Genomic DNA, 21,841 nt, shown 5'->3' with positions numbered 1-21,841 from the left:
GGGGCTGAGTATTGACCCAGACAGTGAAAACTGTGGGAAGAGCAGGTTTGGGAGGGCAATAAAAAGTCCATTTTGGGCCAAGACAAGTTTCACATGGCTCCAGGACATCCAAATAGAGATGTCAAGTAGGCAGTTGGGTGTATGAGTCTGGAGTTCAGGAAAGAAGTTTCAAAGCAGATTTAGGGGTCATCAGCATATAGGTGGTATTTAAAACTATTTACCGACAAATGAGAAGAGGTGAGAGTTTGAGCTAGTCAGTTCAGAACCAAATCCTAAGCAGTTTTAATTGACAACCTGCATACTACAACTGAGCAGTAAGTAAGTTATCTATCAACCCTACAATTAGCAACTGCAAACCAATGGTAATCTGAAATACCGCACTCCTGAAATTCTATTGTTTTATCAGATATAAGTAGTGTGGGGAAAACCCTTGCTACTGTACTGTCTCTAGTGAGATTAATATATGTCATACAAAAATTTGGAGGTCAAGAATTTTTACTAGCAAATCACTGTTGGTTCTACATCAATATGCATCTGTCCAGAAGACAAGAGTGAGAAATATTAACCACTGATAAGTGCAAGGGTAAATCAGGAACATAGGCTTACACAACCATATGACCATGAATGGGGTTAGATAAATATGTGAATGGGAAGAAATTTAAAAATCCTCAGGGAATAGACCAAAGAAATGTCAGTCATCTTTCTCACTTTTCAGATTAAACAGGTTCACAAAAATTATTAAAAATGGTAAGACTATATTTAATATAATCAGATCTTACAGTTTAATTATATGAGGATGCCTGAAAAGCTTGAGGTTCTGAATTTCTCTGCGGATTTTTCCTACCACATCAAGGCTTCGAATCTTCTGTCGATTGAGTATCTTCACAGCAACTTTGTGCCCAGTCAACTCATGTTTGCCAACTGCAGGAAAAATAGTTTTAATATATTAGTGGCAGACTTTATTGATCACCTATTTAGATGTATTCTAAGAGTAATAATCTTAGCATACTCAGAAAATACTTAGGAAAATTTAAGTTCCTTTCAATTCTGCCTGATTTACCCCTAAAGATTTATATGTTTGAGTGATTAAGTGGGAAAATACAAAGAAACTGCTAACAGTGGTTTCTTCCAGAAAGGAAAGCTGGAAGGCTAAGGGAGAGAAACAAAACAAAATTCTTATATACCTTTTTGTACTTTTAAATTCTTTATTTTTCATTTTTTTTAACTATCATATATATAAACAACTTTTTTCTTTTGGTGTACAGTTCTGTGGATTTTAACACATATAGAAATTGGTAAAACCACCATTATAATCAGATGCAGAACAGTCCCATCATCTCAAAAAACTCCCTCAGGCTATCAACATACTTTTCCTATCCATAACCCCTTGAACCTTTTCAATTTTGGCTCATATGCATGTAGTTTCTATTTTTAAAAATAAGAAAAAAAATTTAAGTGATTATTTTTCAATTTTGAATGCTTTGCCCAGATAACCAATGTTGATAGTGGAATTTAGACATTTTTATATAGAGGCAGAGTCTTTAAAAATTTAGATCTTATTCACCCTTTTCCCAGAACCTACTGAAATATATATATTCCATCAAAATCAGGAAGGAAACCAGGAAAGTTGGTACCTAGTAAAAGAAGGGTTCCAAAACAGGAGAAAAACTAAGAGACTCCCCGATTTGGTAATGAAGCAAAGTCCTAGGTAATAGACTGTAGACGGCAATGAGTCCAGAAAGAAATCAGACAGAGGATCCAACATGATTATTTTGGGGAAGAGGGAGGTAAGGAGAGTAGATAAATTATCCTACAGGTTTGGAAGTATGCAATATTTACTGAGAGAGATTTTACAAAAGCATTTGAAGAGGTGGGAAATTTAGCCTTGGGTTTGAAAAAAACAAAGCAAATGAAAAATGAGGTAATTAAATAATACAGGGCAAATTATAAGTTCTGTTAGAAAATGTGGCTTAGCAAATAGTTTTTACAATCTATTATGAAAACACCAAAAATGGATTTTTTAAAAATTATGATATAATTACATTAGGAGAAGGAGGGTGTAGAGGAAAAGGTGTAAGAGAACTAAAATTTTAATTTATCATAATAGGAAATCAACAAAAAAAAGTCTGGCAACAAGAATTAAGAGACAGCTTATAGGCATGCATATACCAATGAGAAATGTGGAGGCTTAGAAAAATACACAGATTTTCAAGAAGAAACAGCTAAGTTTCTGAAAGTGGGTGTAGAGAATTGTATTTTATAAATATTCCTCTTACAAGAAACAACAAATGCAGGTGAGGATGCAGAGAAAAGGGAACCCTCTTACACTGTTGGTGGGAATGTAAATTGGTTCAACCATTGTGGAAAGCAATATGGAGGTTCCTCAAAAAACTCAAAATAGAAATACCATTTGGCCCAGGAATTCCACTCCTAGGTATTTACCTGAAGAAAACAAGATCCTTGATTCAAAAAGACATACGCACCCCTATGTTTATCGCTGCACTATTTACAATAGCCAAGAATTGGAAGCAACCTAAGTGTCCATTAACAGATGTATAGATAAAGATGTGTATATATACACAATGGACTACTACTTAGCCATAAAGGAAAAGAAATCCTACCATTTGCAACAACATGGATGGATCTAGAGGGTACTATGCTCAGTGAAATAAGCCAGGTGAAGAAAGACAAATACCAGATGATTTCACTCATTTGTGGAGTACAAAAACAAAGAAATACTGAAGGAACAAAATAGCAGTGTACTTACACTGAGAGGGGACTAGCGGTTACAAAAGGGGAGGGGCTGTGGAGGGTGAGTGGAGAGGGAGAATGGGATTCAGAGGCACTATAATTCACTATCACAATATAGGTAAGTCATGGGAAAGGCAATACAGCACAGAGAAGACAATTAATGACTCTCTAACATCTTACTACGCTGAAAGACAGTGACCACAATAGAGGGGTTGAGGACTTGATAATATGGGTGAATGTTGAAACCACTGTGTTGTTTTACGAAACTATAGTAAGATTGTATACCAATGATACTTTAAAAAAATATATTCCCTTTAACACTATTTGACTTGAAAATATGTACATATTACTATACAAAAAAGGTCACTTTTACATGTTTAAGTGATTTAGGGTTTTAGTTTTTCAGGAAGAAAATGCTCTTTACTAAACTAGAACATTGTTAAGACCAGTATCAGAGAGTTTTCCCTGGAAATCCTGATAATTAACAGCTGGAAATCAAGGGTGATGATAAGGAATCCCTTTTTAATTATTTAAATTTGTTATGTGCTGAACTGTGTCTTCCCCAAAATTCATGTTGAAACCCTTACTTCTAGGACCTTAGAATGTGGAGTCAGGAGCTTCAAAAAGGTGAGCAAGTTAAAATGAGACAGTTCAGGTAGGCCCTAATCCAGTCTCTCTGGTGTCCTGTCTTAGGAGGAACTCTGGACACAGGGAGAACAGCAGGGTCACACACAAGAGACCGTGTGAGCACAGAGGGAGAAGAGCCAGCCATCAGAGGAAACCAAATCTGCTGACACCTTGATCTCAGAGTTTTATCCTCCAAACTGAGAAAATTAATTTGTTGTTAGGTCATTCAGTCTGCAGTATTTTGTTTTGGCAGCCCTAGCAGATTAATACAATATTTTTTACTATTTTCAAGTTAAAAAAATCAAGATTGATATTTTGAACTTTTTGTGTTTGAAACATTCTTTTAAACAAAGATTTTTTTTTCCCCACTATTCAAATCAAATTAAGCTTTCCCGCTTGACTTGGGATTTGGGATAGAGCTGAGCCTGACCATCCTTTAAAACCTCCTAGGGATCAGGAACCAATGCAGGGTTTTAAATAGGGGAGCAAAGAGATAATTAAATTATTTTTTCTAAAAGGAAAAGGAGACTCATCGCTTGGTTCTCACTTAATGCATTCATGGCGACTTAACAATAAAAAGCATAGATTTTTAGAACTAAAATAAGACCTATACAGATAATCAGACACAAAGATTTTCAACAATTTAACATTTTTTACCCAAGACAATTACAATGGCTCTTCTGCCCCATCGCACCCCCTGCAGTTGAGAGGGGTAGAACAGGGAATGGGTGATTCCCCACTATTTTGAATTTTCTTAAGCATTTGCTACTTTGCCTAAATATTTTAATTAATAATATTAAATCCATGGTTAGTTATACAGATATGTCACTATGGGAGAAAAAAGTCTTTGTTAAATAAGACTCAAACAAAAGTGCTTAGGTTCGAGTCCCAATGATCAATCCTTTGCAAGAATATAATTTAACTTATACTTACCTTCTATTTTATCCCAATCCTTTCTTAACCGTCACAATTCCTCTATTATATGCAAATCCTTCCAGCAAAAGTACAAATGCAACATAGTCTCTAACCCAAAGTATTATCACAGGATCATAAACCATTTTTAAACTACTACAAAGTAAAAGAATCTTTAAATTTTCTTACAGAACAGTTGGGTATACTTTCTCAAAACCATCTATGGCCGAGAAATTATAAAAGCTTCCTGAAAGATGGCAGAGTAACAGAATGCACTGGATATACTTCTATCAAAACCTCATTAAAATATACATGAAATTAGTGAGGAAGAAAAACCTACAGTCACAGTTGAAATGAATTAAGAGATCAAGCACATTCTAATTTCTGATAAGATGTAATTTCTAATCAGATGTGATTAAGAACAGTCAACTTGACTATTAAGTCCCAATTCAGGAAATATCTTCTTTCTAAGAACTAACTCATTAGGAAGAAATACTAATCTCATCTGTCCCATCTATTCCCCAAATCTCTAAGCACTGGCTTACTAGGAACCTTCTCTCATTAACTACACCGCTGAAACAGAACTACACCACTGAAACAGTACTGAGAAATAGCCCACAATACTGAATAATACTGGCAGATTCAGACTTGGGAAGAATATTAAGCAGAATCCATTTGGATCTAAACTTCAATTCATCACGTATCAGCCAGCTTCCTCTCACATACCCTGCTAAACTTAACTTCAACTCCAATAAACTTTAAAAAACAACTGACGCTTATCCCAAATTCTAGATGTATATTGTGTCTTAAATAAGGAACTAGGAGATTCAAAGCTTTCTCTCAAATGCAGGGAAAAAGACTAGACATTAATAATGCTCATCTGAAAAATACATTAATTTTTAGGAACAATTAACTATTTCAGGGTAATAAGAGAACACAAAAGTTATGAAATAAAAACAAAATTAATTTTTCAAGAGAACAGTTAAAAGTAGAAAGCAGTAAGCTGAAGCAGAAATGTAATAAAATTTTATTGAACCCACACCAAAAAGTGAGGAAGAAATTAACAAGAAGATGAGGGAAGGTGATGGACAAGGAACTGGGAATCAAGTAAATTCAACTCATGAGCGACAGGGGTAGAATATTATTCTATCCATGAATAATGGAAGTCCCCCCAGCCATAAGAAGGTAGAATGAAATCAGTGACCAAAAGGTATAACTCAAGATTATTTCTAATACTTGAGTGTTTCAAGTATTAGAAATTAGTATAGAGACATAACTTCTTCACTTTTCAAACAGTAGAAGAAATCACAGAAATATGATTGTATAAATACTTAAAACAAAAACTGAACCAGTGGCAGGGAGGGAGAAGTGTCATGACAGCAATTGTAAGAGATCATTCATATTCACATACACATACACACACACACACACACACACACACACACACACAGACATTACAAACTAAGTAGCTAGGTGGGGTATGTAATCAGTTTTTTTTTAATGGGATATTAGTACACTAATTCCATTTTTATGGCTGGTAAACCCTATAGAACATTTTAGGGGAATAAAAGGACAATGTCCTAGAATAGCATTAAAGGTGATATTTCATTTTTTTAGAATGTATAGTTCCCCTACTCAGAATTTAATGTAGAATTAAGTAGATTTCAAAATGTGTATAAGTGTTTATTACAGCATCTCATGTAAGAACAAAGACTGCAAACAACGAAAATAACCAATTTCAGAGAAAAGTTTAATACACTATTATTCCAACAAAACTAACTCTCACAGGAAGACTAGAAAATGTTTTTATTAACATGAAAGAACAAACAGAAATTATGTATGTGTTCCATGTTCTCAAGCTACACAAAAAATATTTACATGAAAATAACAATGTGCTAAAATGAAAACAGATATTCTACAGTCATTTTTTAAATGTTTATGGTTTTACATTCTTTTCAATTAAAAAAAATTTCAAAGAGGAGAACAAATAATAACGATAGGTCTCAGCAGATTTGCCTTTTCCAAGAGTAGGGCTGAGCAACAAATTCCACTTCCACATAAGAACGCAATCTGTGTACAATGCATAGACTTTGTAGTCCCACAGACCTGGGTTTTGTTCCTTATAAAGGTATTTACTATGTGTTTAACTTGGGCAAGTTAAATTACTTCAACCTTCTAGTGACTCATCTGTAAAAATGAGAATACGACATACTCCGTAAGGGTGACTGTAGGGAATACATGAAGTAGGGTTTGTAAAGCACTTTCCACAGTGCCTGGCACAGTAAGTGTGTGGTAAATAAATGGCGGCAGCTAGTACTATTAGGGTTACATATTTTCCACTGCTCCCAGACCTGTCCTCCATCCCTATCTAATCAGTCTTAAATTTTCTGGCTTAATCCCTACACGGTCAATTTTAGCTTAGCTCTTTGATTGTCCTGGTTATCCACTTAGATTCAGTAGAATGCATTTATCCAGACACATAAATAAGTGCTAAATGAGTAACAGCTATAATTATGTGTCTAGTTCCCATCACCATAGGCTTCAATCCCACCAACCTGCTCCATCCTTCCCCCTCCCATCACCAACAATTCTGAGATTTCTAGCTTCCAAAGTTCAACCCATTTCCTGACTTTGGTTAATTTTCAACACATAAAGGGCTAGACATATATAACATAGCACTGAGTCCTTGAAAGAGATTTCATCTACTACCTAAAAAACTATAGGAACACATTCAGGTTATAGAAGAGCACAGGTTTTTTTTTTAAAAAGTTCATTTAACTTGAGTTTAAGTCAGATTTTTTAAATGAACACTGTTTTATAAAAATATATGTATTTAGTTTATTTATAATACATAAGTAAGGTATACAACTTACCGGCTAATATTCGTGACATGCCCACTTTGTACCCAAACATACCAGCTCAGACCCTCACTAATCCTGGAAGATTAGTATTACGAGCAATGCTTTACAGGAAACTGAGGCACAGGAAGATGAAATAACTTTGCCGAAGTCACACAGCTTGTGACTGGCAAAGCCAAAACACAGACTCAGCTCTGTCTCCCAAGACAAGCTTTTTCCAAGAATGGTAAGTGAAATGTTTACATTAAGCAGGTTAAATTAAACATGGTAAGTTAATCCTCCAAAGGACATTACAGAGTACACAGAATAAACACAAATATCCCTTTAATAAAACAAAAACAGAAGTTCAACATTTCAGGGGAATCCTTAAATTACAATTGTGTAATTTTTGAATAATACAGGAAATTCCCCCATACTAATAAAAATGATTCTAAATATACATTCATTGATTAAAGAAATGCTCCTATGTGCCAAGCACTGCTACTATGACCTTTTTACTGTATGAGAAAATGAATGCAGTCTACTGAAAAACTGCCTCTTATCAATTTCAATGTTTTAAGACAAGATACCAAGAAGATATTTTGTTCATTTTATCAAACCAATTTAAAAGTTACTCAAAAATCAAAGTATTATAAGGGAGAAATGAAGAGCATAAAACTAAATGCATATAAAATATAATGGCAAGTGTAGTGGGTTAAACTGTGTCCCCACCCCCAAATTCATATCATTGGAACCTCAGAATATGATCTTATTTGGAAATAGGGTGTTTGAAGATATAATTAAAGATTTCAAATACAATCATCAATTTAGGGTGGGCTCTACATCTAATGACTATTGTCCTTCTAAGAGGAGAAATCACAGACACACACACAAAGCAGCAGCCATGTGAAGAGAGAGACTGGAGTTTTGCTACCACAAAACAAGGAATACCAGGAGACACCAGACGCTGGAAAAAGCAAGAAAAACAGATTCTCCCCTAGAGCCTTCTGAGGGAGTGTGACACTACTAACCCCATTATTTCAGCCTCTGACCTCCAGGGCTGTGAGGGAGAAAATTTCTGTTGTTTTAAGCCACCCAGTTTGTGGTACTTTGTTACTATAGCCCTGTTAAACTGATACAATACTATTACTAAAATATGATATACACCATTAAAATTAACAAGTTAATACAAGTAATCTTTTCTGAAAACAGGTTTTATAACCTGTACTACACATGCCTGAGAATTCTTAAATGGAACACACTATACATGATGACTGGCAGCCAAGCAAATGTTCACATTGTGTGAGCATCAGTTACTCCCCTGGCCCTATACAGTGACATTTGTGGGAGTTCCTTAGCTTGACAGGCCTTCTTTCTCCCAGGATATTATGTCCCAGCTCCTATGGTTTTCTACTTTTCCAAGTCGTGTCTCATCCTTCACAGTCAATCAGGAGTCAACTCTTACAGCCCCCTATCCTATGTTCTAATCTGGGGATTCCACAAGCTAGAAAAGTCTCTACATGCTAGAAAAATCATGAAACTAAAATTATTAGAATAGATATTCTAAATATGGTCTATGACCGAAGATTCTCCACAGAAAAAGATTTCATAATCAAGAAGTCTGGGTAAGGATGAATGTTTTCTCTTTTGGAAAGTCATTATGCATATTGACACATTAATGACTGAAAACCCCTACAGTAAAGAAACCTGTTGAATACTTTAACCTGGTATTTCCCAGTCTTATTTGGATACAGGTTTTTTTCTTCCCTCAAAGGTTTTCAAGTAATGTCCTAATATTGATGACTCTAGAATATTTTCTCTTTTAAATTAGGCAGAATCCCTTCTTACTATTCTTTTTCTCATTCTTCCCAGCAAAATTTTGGTACTTAAAGCCATCATATGATAATCTGTTTCCTTACTTATAGGGACAGAAATATTTGCCTTGAACCAATTACCAGGATACTTCAATTTCAGTACCATAATACTTTGAGAATATAGTGTCTAATAGCTTAGGAAACACACATTATTACATTTGAACCTCACAATAAACCCATGAGGCAGGTAATTATTAGGCTCTGAGAGATTACATAATGTACTGGGTAAAGCTATTTAGTGAGCAAGTTGGGACAGGTCTTCTGCCTCCCCATCTTCTGTCCTATCCATTGTATCCCACTGGACGGGGAAAAAGGCTTTTAACAATATCAAAACCTGAACTATTTTCTGAAAAGTACACTAAATTATTCTCAATTGACTAACTCAGTTGCAGCCAGATTAATTGTTGCTCCACAGTCATTCAATATAATAGGTAGACTTTGTCAGGAATATGCATTACTAACAGATTTCCCCTTTCCCAAAGTTCCTCTAACTTTACCGTTCAGACAGTCACTGCTTTACAGTAGTGCTAAGATGGTGCTTTTAAACAAAATAGAAGTCAGGTAGTTCTGACAGGGAAGACTTGAAAGTCACTCACAACAAAAGTTACCAGAATTCACAATGTCTCCCTCACAAGAACAGCAGATTAGTCAACTAAATATTAGCTGACAACATGTTAAAGCTTTCTAAAGGGAACTTTGTCTAACTGGAGAACACTGTAATAAACGCTCTTCTAATCAGGTATGTAATCCTGAAATGAAATAAGATCATACTTCGAAACAGAATTTTAAATAGGAAATAGTTGCCACAAAGACAGAAATAACTACTGAATATATTCTAATCACCTAACCATTTAATTCCCCTTCTAAAATTGGAGAATAAAAATCTCACTGTTAAAAGGATCAGGAAAATAACTTAATCCTGGGGAGTGGTGAGCTTTAAAAGCTATAGGTGGAAATTTGAGAAAGGTGCCTTTTCTTAAAAAAACATTTCAATCATCCCCAAAGGCAAACCAAATACCTATGTTCCATCCACCACCAATTCAGGCAATATAACATTACAGATCCAAGTGAAGGTTGTGTGGCTCCCCCCAGATCACTTTCTCCTCTCTCCCCCCAGAGGTAACCACTATCCTGAATGTGTATGAATCCATAAACAATGTAGTAACAATGTATTTCATAAGTTTAGTTTTACAAATTTAATTTTATATATTCTTTTGCATACATAATACCTTCACTACACAATTCAAAAGTACAGAAGGATATACAATGAAATGTTGTCCCCTTGCTACCTAGTTTCCCTTCCCTGATCAGCTAATCTAACAGTTTCATGTGTATCTTTAAAGAGACACTCTACACATAGGCAAGTAGTCACACTTACATACATTATTTGCCCCTGCTTTTTATACACAAATGGTAGGTATCCTATATGTATGTTCTACTGTGCCCTTAGTTTTCTTTTGAACAATACACATCTGAAATTGGTCCCTAAATTTTATAAAATCTCATTTTCTTACTGTATGTAAGGATATCACCATGTAGATAAACCATAATTTAGGTCTTTTTCTACTAGACAAGATTATTTCCAATCTTTTGTATTTACAAACTGTATGGGAATGAATAACTCATTATTTCACACATGAGTACATCTATAGGATGAATTCCTAGAAGTTGAATTGCTGGGTTAACTTTAATAAATACTGTTATACTCTACAGAGGTGGTATTAATTTATATTCCCACCAGCAATATTTGAGTGTTTTTGCATGTTTTTAAAATGTATATAAATAACATGACTGTACATAATCTTCTACTTACGCTTTTGTGTCCTAACCTTATCTACTTGAGATTCATCCATGCTGATATATAGCTCTAGTTCATATATAGATTTTTCCCTTAAATGTATTTTTAAATAATTTATACTGATTCATTCACAAAAAGAACAGTCACCGTTTACCTGAAATTGTAGTTTTATGTGGAAATACTCATCAACTTAATTAATAGGTTGTATGTATAAACAACTCATTTGCTGAAGAACACCAACCCAACTCAAGAAACCATCTTCTCTTGAAACTTTAATAAAAACTGCCATTTAAATTTACTGCAATAATAACACAATTGTTCACCATGCTTTTATAACTGTTCTACCTGGGAGGAAAAAGAAATGGTGAACCTTGCAAGGGAGTAGAGACTAACACCTTGACAACCAAGGGGGGAAAAAACAAACCTTGGAAATAATCAAAGACAATTCAAACACAATTCCAGACTAACCCTTCTTATATGTTTAAACTTTTCCCTCAAAATGTTACCATTAAGTTACCAAAGGAATTTTTTTAGCCTGTTAACAGGAAACAGAATGATCAATACGAATATACAGTTCTTTCCCACCCCCAACCCCCTAAAGAAGAACTTTACCAAAATTAAAGTTCTTCTAAATGGAATATCCTATTGGGAATTTTTCTACATATCAATATCACATCTGCTATTAGATTGCTTTTCTATGTTTAATTCACCAATGTGAATAACTAATTTTAAAAGCTCTATCTACTCCAGCTTGTCTCCATTGAAATATATAGCTAATCATATTATTCACAAGAATTCATGTCAGTTAAGGCTAGTATAAGTTACCAATATCACCAGTATAGTCAGTCGTTTTTGCCTGCTTACTAAGCATCTAAGTACCCCTTGCTCTCCCTAACAATTAATACCCATTTCTGTGTTGGTGTCTACCCCGGATCCACACATTATCCAAGTACTTCAGAAAAAGATGCCCCCCACACATCCAAGAGTGGCCCATATTCCTCCAAGGGTAACACCCTCTCCCTTGCTGGTGCCTATTTAAAACACAAGCCTAAGCCAATTGGCGCATGGCTCCCTCGGCCAGAGAGACTGCAAGAGCCAATGAGACTCCTAAGAGGTATGCTTCCTTGCTCTGAAGAGAGACTCATAGAGACGTTCTTGGCTAGGCTGAGCTGGATTTTCTATCACTCTTCTTCCGGCAAAAAGTGTCCCAAGTGTGTAACAACTTAAAAATGCACTGCTTGAGGATTTTGTCCAACACCAACTAAAGTATTTATGAACATATTTAACCATATTTATGAAACCTGTGATTCTTCGACTAGTATTGGCCTTTCTATTTGGAGAGGTTGCTGACTTTGACAGTGTGCAGTACTTCAAGTGAGAAACCTGTGGAGGAGTGAAGGTTAAGGAACACAGCCCCTGGAGGATTCACATCACAGCCAAATCAAATCCAGAAAATGAAAAGTTTCCTTTTCCTTTCCTACCTTCCATGCCAAAAAACTCCTAGCAAATAAAAAATGAGTACTGATTCTGCTCAGGTCTGTATTAGGAGAATGATGAGCACCCAATCCCAGAAGAACCATGAGAGAGGTGGGGACACCAAGACTGATATCACTATTGGGGGGTTTTAATGAGCATATATCTTCCAAATACTTATAAAATAAGGCTGTAATAGCTAATAAGTAAAAAGACAGCATAGCCAAAAATAAATAACTTCAAGGGCATAGAAACATCTTACTGGGCTAATACAGACCCACCCTACACACTGTTATTACTCTATTCCTGCATTTGCTTCTTACTTTCTTACATTGTTGGCCTTGCTGATTTTCATAAGAAGGTTTAGGCAGTTGCTTCCCTGTGGGCTATACAGCAATTTTCCAGTTCTATGACTCAGAAAAGGCAAGAAAAGGAAGGGTTCTCCTCTTCCATCCCTAGATAAAATCAGAAAATGTTTATTTAGCTCTGGTAGAGCAAGGCTTAGTTAATTCACGGAACAGACTTTCACAAACTTTTTTTCTTTCAAGTCAAATATTTACCAAGAGCTTAGTATATGCAAGTCATAGCTTTTGCCCAAAGCATAAATTATTTTTTATCAGTTCCATACTTCCTTCCTTTATACCCCTAATACAAAGTCAAATATTTTAAAGAAAAAAAAAATGCACCTCACAAAGTTTGCAAATTAAACTTCTTGTGCCACAGTTGGTGGACAGGAGAGCAAGTTTATTTCCAGAAGAATACTGTGTTGAAACCCAAGGGTAAAAGATTCCACGCTTTTCTTTCAAAATAAAAGTTCAAATGATGTGCACTAGCTTATTAAAATATAAATATCCTATGAAAATGAATGGAAACGAACTGCATTAATGAGCTAATAAATACTATCTGGAGGTAACGTCTGCACTACCACATTTGGTACACAGCAACAGCAAAACTGATAATTCACAAACCCTGAAGGCACAGAGTCTGCCTTCGTAACATAAACCATGCAGGGCAAACATAAGACCCATTTATATGCATTAACTGCTCCGAAAAAAATTAATCACCCTTTCCGACGAAACGGCCTTCTGTTTTGTTTTGTTTAATTCTATAGGCTATCCCCAAAGCAATTTTACTTTGGGGTGCGGGTGTGGGCACATTTCACACCTGAGAACCTGGGCCGGTAAGCTGACAGCCTTCTAAAGAGGACGGAAATACGGACAATGTCAGGACAGCGATGCGCTGGCCCTGAGCCGAGAGCGCAGCGGGGTGAGCAGGAGGCCGCCTCCCCGGGGCTGCCGGCCGGACCCCCGGCGCCTCCCCCGCGGCCGGAGCGCGCCGCGCAGCCCCCGGCCGCCCCACCAGGGAAAGTTCGCACCTCCGCATCCCAGCCCGCGCCCGAGAAGCCCCTCCGGCCGCGGCGCCGTCGTCATGGCGACAGGCCCGCACCCCGCCCCCACCCGGCCAGGGAGGGCCGCGCCGCAGTCCCGCGGCGGCCGTCCCGCCGGAGGCAGGACGGGGGCTGCCGAGCCGGGGCGACGAGGAACGCAGGGGCCGGGGAAGATGAGGACGTGCGAAAGACGGAAGTCGCCCGGATCCCGGGCTGGGGCCGAGCCTTGCCCCGGGGGTCCTCACCCTTCACTTTGCCGAAGGTGCCGACCCCCAGCGTGTCCCCCAGGATGTAGTGTCCGATCTTGACTCGCCCGTCGTGCTTCTGCTTCTCGGCTGTCGCCATCTTTCTCCAGGAACTGAGCCTGCGCATGGCGCCGCGGGACGGGGCGGAGGGGGCGGGCAGGGCCGCGCCGGGGGCGGGTGGGGAGGGAGGAGAGGACGCGGGAGGGGAGCCGCGCCGACGCCCAGCGCCGCCCGCCGGGTCCCCGCGGCTGGCCATCGGGCGCTTTCGCTCCCCCTGGCGGGGCGCGCGGGGGTGCCGGCAGGGGCCCCGGCTCACCGGTTCCCCTCCTCGCCCGCATCCTTTTGGCCTGGGGCTCCCGGCCACCTGCGCGCCGGAGGGGCTTCCTGGACTGCTGCCCAGGGCGGTGGCCCCTCCGCCGCGGTCCTCCCTGGCCGAGGCTCTGCGCTCAGTGGGCTTCTCTACTCCCGAGTCCGCTGTGATTCCAAGGCGGGAGACGGGCGCTGAAGCAGCCCGTTACTAGTGCAGCGAGAACTCAAAGATGGCAGGGGACACCGCCCAGCCACAGCTTTCTAACCTTTTTCATATTTCCTCTTCGGATGCAATCCAGACGACATGGGGAGTTGTCATTTGCATCTTTGTTGTAGTTTCCCCTACGTGCCCCGCTCCACCCGCTGCTCTTATTTTACTTTGAACCAGTAGGTTGCACCTCGAAGGTAGCGTCTGTCTTTGCTCCTTGGGGGATGCTGTCCAGAAATTTCCTTCCCAAAGCAAGCTGTTGGAAGGAACGGGTAGAGGAATGTGTGAATGTATGTGTGTTCGGGAGTGGGATGTTACCCAGACATTTTTGATGTGTAAGAATTACTATTTTTACAGTATCAGTAAAATGTAGACTTTGAACAGAAAACAAGGCTTTCAATTGCATCAACCCAATCAATCGACAAATATTTATCCTACTTCTAAGGAGTAAGATTTATTCTATTATCTATACAAATGGTATCATGCCATATCACAGGAGAAGTACGAAAGTATGCTTATATGTAATGGAATTTTTAAGTGAGTTTGTTACTCAATTATATATTTTTAACATGAGCAAAACTGCGTGTCCAAAAAAAAACAAGTTAATGTGATCTCAGTTTTGCAGTGTCACAGCTTTTGGACCAGTGTCAATGGGTAAAGAGTTGGAGTCTTAATAAAAATAATATAAAAAAATAAAAGACTAAAACTGCTACCTTTTTTCTTCCAAATGAAAGTTACCCAATTCTACTGATTTTTGTATACTTTCTATTTATGAAATTAAAGAACATGTATTAAGCTCTGCTTTGTTCCAAGCAAGGTACTGCAGGAGAAGTTTTGGGATCAGACTTACATCAAGGAAAGCAGAGAAAGTTACAAGTAGCCTTAGATAGATGATCTTGCTATTCTGTTAAGGACCGTACATACTTTGAAGGGCCAACAAGTTAAGAAGTCTTTGACTACTGAGGTACTGGGCAGGGCAGTCATTGGTTACTATTGTAATTTTTGTTCTCTGCTTTCTGCACCTTTACCTGTTTGCCTTGGGAGTTTCTGCAATTCAGGCTTTTGGATCTCTCCAAAGCAGAGAGAGCTCTCTGGATTGTCTTAAGAAAAAGAAACACAACCTTATTTTTTTCCCTCCAGAAATAGCATCTTAAATTACTTTAAATTTGCATCATGTCTAGAATAGCCTAGCAAGTTTTTGTTATTTCTTTTAACTCAAAAGAAAAAAATTACAAGGTACTTCAGCTCTGTTCAGTGCCAGTTAAACCACAGAGCATCTTGCAGGGGAGTAAACAAGTTTAATTTTGCAAACCTATTGCCAATCTCCTCATGAAACTATGAAGACCCAATTAAAGTAATTTAAACTTTTTTTTAGCCGAAACATAAGTTTGTTCCTGCTTTGATGTTATTTTAGATTATGATTTTATTTAATAAATATTCATTAAATGGCACTAGTCACTCAAGAGTATTGTTGGGGAAATAATACCTAGAATCATAGATCAAAGAATTGAATAGAAAGTTAAAGGTCATTTTATCCAGTCTTCCATAGTCTCTGCTTACACAACTTTTATTGCTGTTTTTTTCCTTATGTTGGGTTAAAAAATAAGTTCAATTTACAGTTTCTGAGAGAGTAAATAATAAGCCGCCTGTATTCCTTTGCTTTTTCTCTTTCGTTTCTTTTTCAAAGTTGTTTTCATATTTTCTTCACCCTCTCTTCCTTTTAATCTCCCATCGATCCATCCCCAAACTTTCACTTCTGTCTTTCTTCAAGCATCAGTTAACTGCCAGACCCTCTGGATAGACACAAATTAAAAAGTCATGGCCCCTCCCCTGGAGGAGCTCATGATCTGGAATGGCAGTTCTCTGTATTCCCCACCCCTCACCCCAGGATAGATAATACTCACATGCTAAATCTTCCAGAGCAATGAAGATAAGATAAATTGTGGCTTACATCCAGTTTCCAGATCCATCTTTTGTAACTCTACTGCTATCTCAGCAAAGTATATTGGAATATCAGACGGCAGGAGTGACGTTATGGGAGCAACCTTGAATCCACTCTAGTTTTTAGGTGTGGGAGGTGGGAAGTAAACTGTCTTCAAATTTCGGTATTTAAGCTTTTATTAGTTCAAATGTTGTAATACATCTCAGTGCTGATGAGGACATACCAGGATGACCCAATACCCTTGTGGAGAACCTCTAGTCTTGGAGGGCAGCCCAATAATTAGTTGTCAGTTACTTCCCCTCTAGCCCCTCAGAGAGTCTAAGTGAGTTCTATGTCCTCTCAGTCTTTTCTTCTTAAGGCCATTGCAGTGTTAGTAAACCCTACACTGTCAGGTGGATATCCTTCCTCGGTGTTGATCTCTAAATATGATAGCCATATTTAAAAGTCTAAGTATTGGGCTGCTGTTAATCTAGCCTAACATTTCCTTAACTTAGTTGTAGTTACATTGTAACTAATATTCAGTATTTATTACACAATAGCTAGGTATTAAAGTTTGCTAGACTGAGGACTCAAAAACCAAAGGAACACAGTCCTGTTTTTGACATAGCAAAGCAGTGTGACAGGTGCTGTAATAAAAACACATATGTGGTCCTAAAGGGGCTTCATGAGAGGAGGGTGTAAGTTCATCTGTGGACGAAGGGTCCTCTGTGGACCTTGAATATATTTGGGGCAGAATTACAAGAAGGTGTGCCAGTAGGGGATGGTGGGACTTGAGGCAGGCATCCCAGGTAGAGGGAAAAACATAAAATCACAGAGGAAAGGAAGCCTTAGGCTTACAGGGGGTGAAATTGGGATGTACAGAGAGACTTGTTAGAAGAAACAAGAGGTAAACAGGATTAAATCCTGTTTCTCAAGATGAACATTATCCTATAGAGCAATGAGCCACAGGAAGACATGAAATAGATGCATTTTAAAAATACATTCTTTACCAAAGAAATTGATAACTATGGGTGCCTTTGGGAATGGAAACTGGGTGACTGAGAGTCAGATACAAGGGGCAGACTTTTCCCTGTGTCTCCTTTTGTAACTTGTTGGCAAACATCTAGTGAAGAGATAATGAGGCAGGCACCATGTATGAAAAAGAAGAACACAAGACTACTTAGATGTGGAATTAGCAAGGTAGTGATATTGTTATGTACAGAGAAGAAAAGGAAGGAATCTTAATTACCTCCTCAGTTTCTGGAGGAATTGGAGGGGGATGGGAAATGGGGGTTCAATAGAAATGAATTCTATTTGTAACATTAAGGCATCTAAGAGACACTCAGGTACAGACATCCAGGATGACACTGGTAATACAGGTCTATTACTACAAAGGTCAGTCTCGAGATACAGATTGGCTGCCATCACCAAATAAATGGCAGATGAAATAGGGCAGTAAGCATAAATGAGATCTCACTAGTTTGTAGTATTAAGGGATTCAAGGACAGAACACTCAGAGAATACAGATGGTTAAGAAGATCCAGAATCAATATAAACCTGGACAGAAAGAAGAGCAGACAATTTAAAAGAAGCTCCCCAGAAAGTTACAATGATTAAAATTAGTTTGTGGATAATTGTCCCCTAGTTAACTAGGGTAGATGATTCCTCCTAATTCCTGATTTGAAATTTTTTTAGGATGAAATGTTTGGAACTCACCCTGACAACAAATTTTAAGCTTCAATAACCCTCTAAAAATAGGCCCATACTGTTTTCTAGGGAAAAATCTCAGCACCGTGCACAGGGACTTCCTTGGCCCATCTCTGTATGTGGTTGGTTGGTTTTAGCTGGGTTACTTACCGTTAAAAAGAAAACATCAACCCTGACCACCTCTCAGCTGATTTGCTGAGCATCAGGCATGAGATCTATGCATGATCAGCGGCACAAAATATATTCAGTCACCAAAAACTGTAACTCCAAACTCTTTGCTACCCCATTCTTATCAATTAAGGGAAATAAAGTTCTTGGATGGTTTCCTGAAGGATAGGCTGATAGTCAAATTGTATTCTTGCATCATTTGAGACTACCAGAAAGAATTGGTCTGCCCTTTTCTGGTCACTGTTAGACTAGCTTTTACTCAATTAGATAATGCAAGCAGCTGATAAAATGTGGATGCCTTGAATAGGCTAATAATGGACTCAGACTACTAAATTGGTCCCCTTAAAACAATATTCTTTAAAAATTTGTCCAACATTTATTTAAGTGGAAAGGCACAGAAAGAGGACTGCTGGAGCAGTGTCCCAGGGAACAAAGACCCTCCCTTTTTAACAGTTAGGAGATCATCTAAGCTTGCATTCTGTGGGGGTGGAGAGGTCTTATCCCACCCCCAAACTATTCAGTCCTTTTTTGTGACACCTTCCCAAGAACAGCTCAGGTAAATAAAATTAAAATGATGTTTGGGCAACCCAGACGTGTATTGTCCCTTCTTGACTGGCTACTTTGCAGCTGCCCAGCTTTGCTCCCTCTGATCTTGTGCCGCCGTCCTCTTGTCTTCAGGGATGCTATGTGCAGACATGCAAAGTTTCTTTCTTCAGCTCTCCCAAATTTACAGCCTACATCTAACAAAGATGTAGTTGCTGACAGCATGCCCTCTAGTAGTCTAACTTCATCCTTGGATTTATTGTATTTTCCTTCCACTATGTTGTTTCCTCATTCATTTATTATTTACTTGGCTGAAGTTATTATTCTTCCAGCTTCCCAGATTTTTTTTTAGGTAGACTTTATTTTTTAGAACAGCTTTAGGTTTACAGGAAAAATGTGAAGATAGTACAGGGTTCTCATACAATCCTCACCCAGTTTGCTATTACCAAGAGCTGACATCAGATGGTACATTTGTTACAATAATGAATCAATGCTGATGTTATCATTAACTAAATCCAAAATTTATTCCAATTTCCTTAGTTTTTACCTAATGTCCTTTTTCTGTTGCAGGATCCCATCCAGGGCTCTACATTACATTTAGTTGTCATATCTCCTTAGTCTCCTCTTAGCTGTAATGACTTTTCAGATATTCTTGGTTTTGATGACCTTGACAGTTTTGAAGTGAATTGATCTGATATTTTGTAGAGTTCTATTTCCTGAAATTTGATGTTTTCTCATGGCTAGACTGGTGTTGTGGGTTTGAGAGGAGGAACACAGAAAATGGTCCATTATAATCACACCATATCAAGTGTTCATACTCTCCAGATTTATTACTGTTGATGTTGACCTTGATCACCTGGCCAAAGCTGTGTTTGTCAGTTTTCCCTACTAAAAGTTACTCTCTTTTCCTTTTTTCCATACTCTTTGGAAGGAAGTCACTAAGCACAGTCTACAGTTAAGGATTGAGGAGATATGCTCTCCATCCTTTAGGGTAGGGTATCTACATAAATTGTCTCTTTTCTCCCATTTATTTATTTATTCAACTGTTTATTTCTAGCTGCATGGACTCATGAATATTTATTTTATACACTGCATTATAATCCAAAAGTCCTTCATTTCATTGCTCAAATTGTTCCAGCTTTGGTTATAGGGTGCTCTTTCAGTTGGCTCCTATATCCCTGACATACTTCCAACAATGTAGTTTTTATGATTTGTTTCTTAGCACTTACTTTCTGGCACTACAAGATGCTCCAGGCTCATCTTGTATATTTCAAGCCCTAGTCTGAGGATCAACCGTTTCTCCAATGTGTCCTGGAATTAAAAACCAAGATTTGGTGTCTGAAGTGTCATTGCTTCTAGACCCTCTCAGCTAACAGAGCAAGAAAAAATATATGTGTATACTAATCCATAACTACGCCCATCTCTCTAAATATTTCTATATGTGGAGTCACCCCTGTCTATGTTAAGCCAAACATGACCTCTTACTGATCCATGCAACCAACTCTAATCCACTACCACATAGATTATTCTAACCTCTTCTCTTTGCATATCTATAAATTCCCACTCCAACAGTGAGAAACCTAGCTTCCATTATCTAAAATCCATTGTTAATTGCTCATTTGGAGTACACATTTATGCAAGTATCAGAGTTAACTTCACCTCTGAGGATAACAATTTTATCGACTTGGGTCCAGGGCTTGTGTGCAGTTCCTTTTGTCTTTGGTCTTATAGACTCCACTCATTTCCAAGTGGTAATCTTGGATTCCATTATTTCCTTAGCAAAACACCTAATACTGTCCACCCTCTTCAGTGAGATAGTTTCATACAGATATCATACAGACAGATTCTCTTTGCACTCCATCCTGGGATGTCCTAACCTTTGTTTTAATCTCCTTCCAGTGGTGAGGGAGAAATTCCCTCGCTAGGGTTATGGGGATGGACAAACAGTACCCAACACGGGACGGATGTATCAGCAGCAGTCTGGTGGTCACATGAACTTCCAGCTTGCAGGACTACATAGGGGCAGTGCTTAAAAACGGAATGATCAACCAGAGGCTGTGGAAGGCAGGCATTGTAGTCCCAGTGGCATGTCCCTTGCTTCCTGTCAAGTGTGTAATTAGTTGTTTGAATAATTCTACAATTTGGCAGGGAACTGAAACCCACTACTCAGGGATTCACACTAATTAGTCCTGGCCCTTTGATAAGGATGTTTGTGTGGGTATGGAACTTATCTATGGGAGCATAATGGGGAGGCAAACTTACAGTTAGTCCATTTGTGGCCCTCCCAATATTACTAGATGGCAAGCAACATACAATATTGAACCTTAATATTAGGCCTTACACCACAACTACCCAAATGATTTCTTCAAAATTTACAGACATGAAGGTTCACTCACTCTGTGCTGGAAAGTTTTGTGGATTTTGACAACTGTGCCATGTATCCACTCTTACCATGTTTTCACCATCCTAAGAAAAAGTCCCCTGTGCTTCACCTATTCAACCCTTCTCTTTTCCCTGTCTCTTTTTGTCTTTTTCAGAATGTCTTATTATGGGAATCATAGGACAATTAGTCTTTTCAGATTGGCTGCTTTCCTTTTGCAATATCCACTTAAGGTTCATTTGTATCTTTTCTGTCACCTCTATGCTTTTGAAACAAGGAAATTATAATATTTAAAAATCTAAGCAAGATTGGTTTCCATCCTAAAATATTTTCTTCAAATATTTTTGAATATTTTACATGTCTAAAAGAATCTTACGATGGCACAGCTTTGTTAAATATTATGTTAAATATATCAAAAGGATATACTCTGAAGAACTAAGCTCTTCGTTAACTTTTGTCAATTTCCTTAATAACTAATAAAATATGTAAGAAGGAAAAGACTTAAAGACCTAATTTTTTTTCTTTCAGTAAAGAATACTATTCCATACATATGTAATCAGTACATAAACTTACTAATTCTCATATTCTTTATATCGATTTCTTTCACATAGAGTAAAACACGAAGTCAGGTACGTTATGAAATGTGTAGCATTTTAATTTCAGAAATTAAGTTGGCTTTATATGGGAATTTTATTCTCTTT

General features: G+C 38.0%; 1 protein-coding gene across 3 annotated transcripts in view; it reads right to left on the bottom strand.

The window, feature by feature from the left end:
• Positions 1–14,058, bottom strand: part of PRKAA1 (protein kinase AMP-activated catalytic subunit alpha 1) — a 35,422-nt gene extending 21,364 nt beyond the window's left edge. For 2 of the 3 annotated variants that reach the window (XM_036910862.2, XM_036910863.2), the window contains exons 1-2: positions 13,905–14,058; positions 780–921 (exon numbers count right to left, since the gene is read on the bottom strand). In XM_036910862.2, coding sequence (XP_036766757.1) covers positions 780–921; positions 13,905–14,031 — 269 coding nt within the window. In that variant the 5' untranslated portion in view covers positions 14,032–14,058. Of the gene's footprint in view, positions 1–779; positions 922–13,904 lie in introns of those variants that run through there. The other variant, XM_036910865.2, reaches the window with a different exon arrangement.
• Positions 14,059–21,841: the final 7,783 nt, after the last annotated feature.

This window comes from Manis pentadactyla, chromosome 2, assembly GCF_030020395.1.
Source record: "Manis pentadactyla isolate mManPen7 chromosome 2, mManPen7.hap1, whole genome shotgun sequence".
NCBI classification, from domain to species: Eukaryota; Metazoa; Chordata; class Mammalia; order Pholidota; family Manidae; genus Manis; species Manis pentadactyla.
Note: the sequence above shows the minus strand (reverse complement) of the source record. Positions and strands in the feature narration are given on the sequence as shown.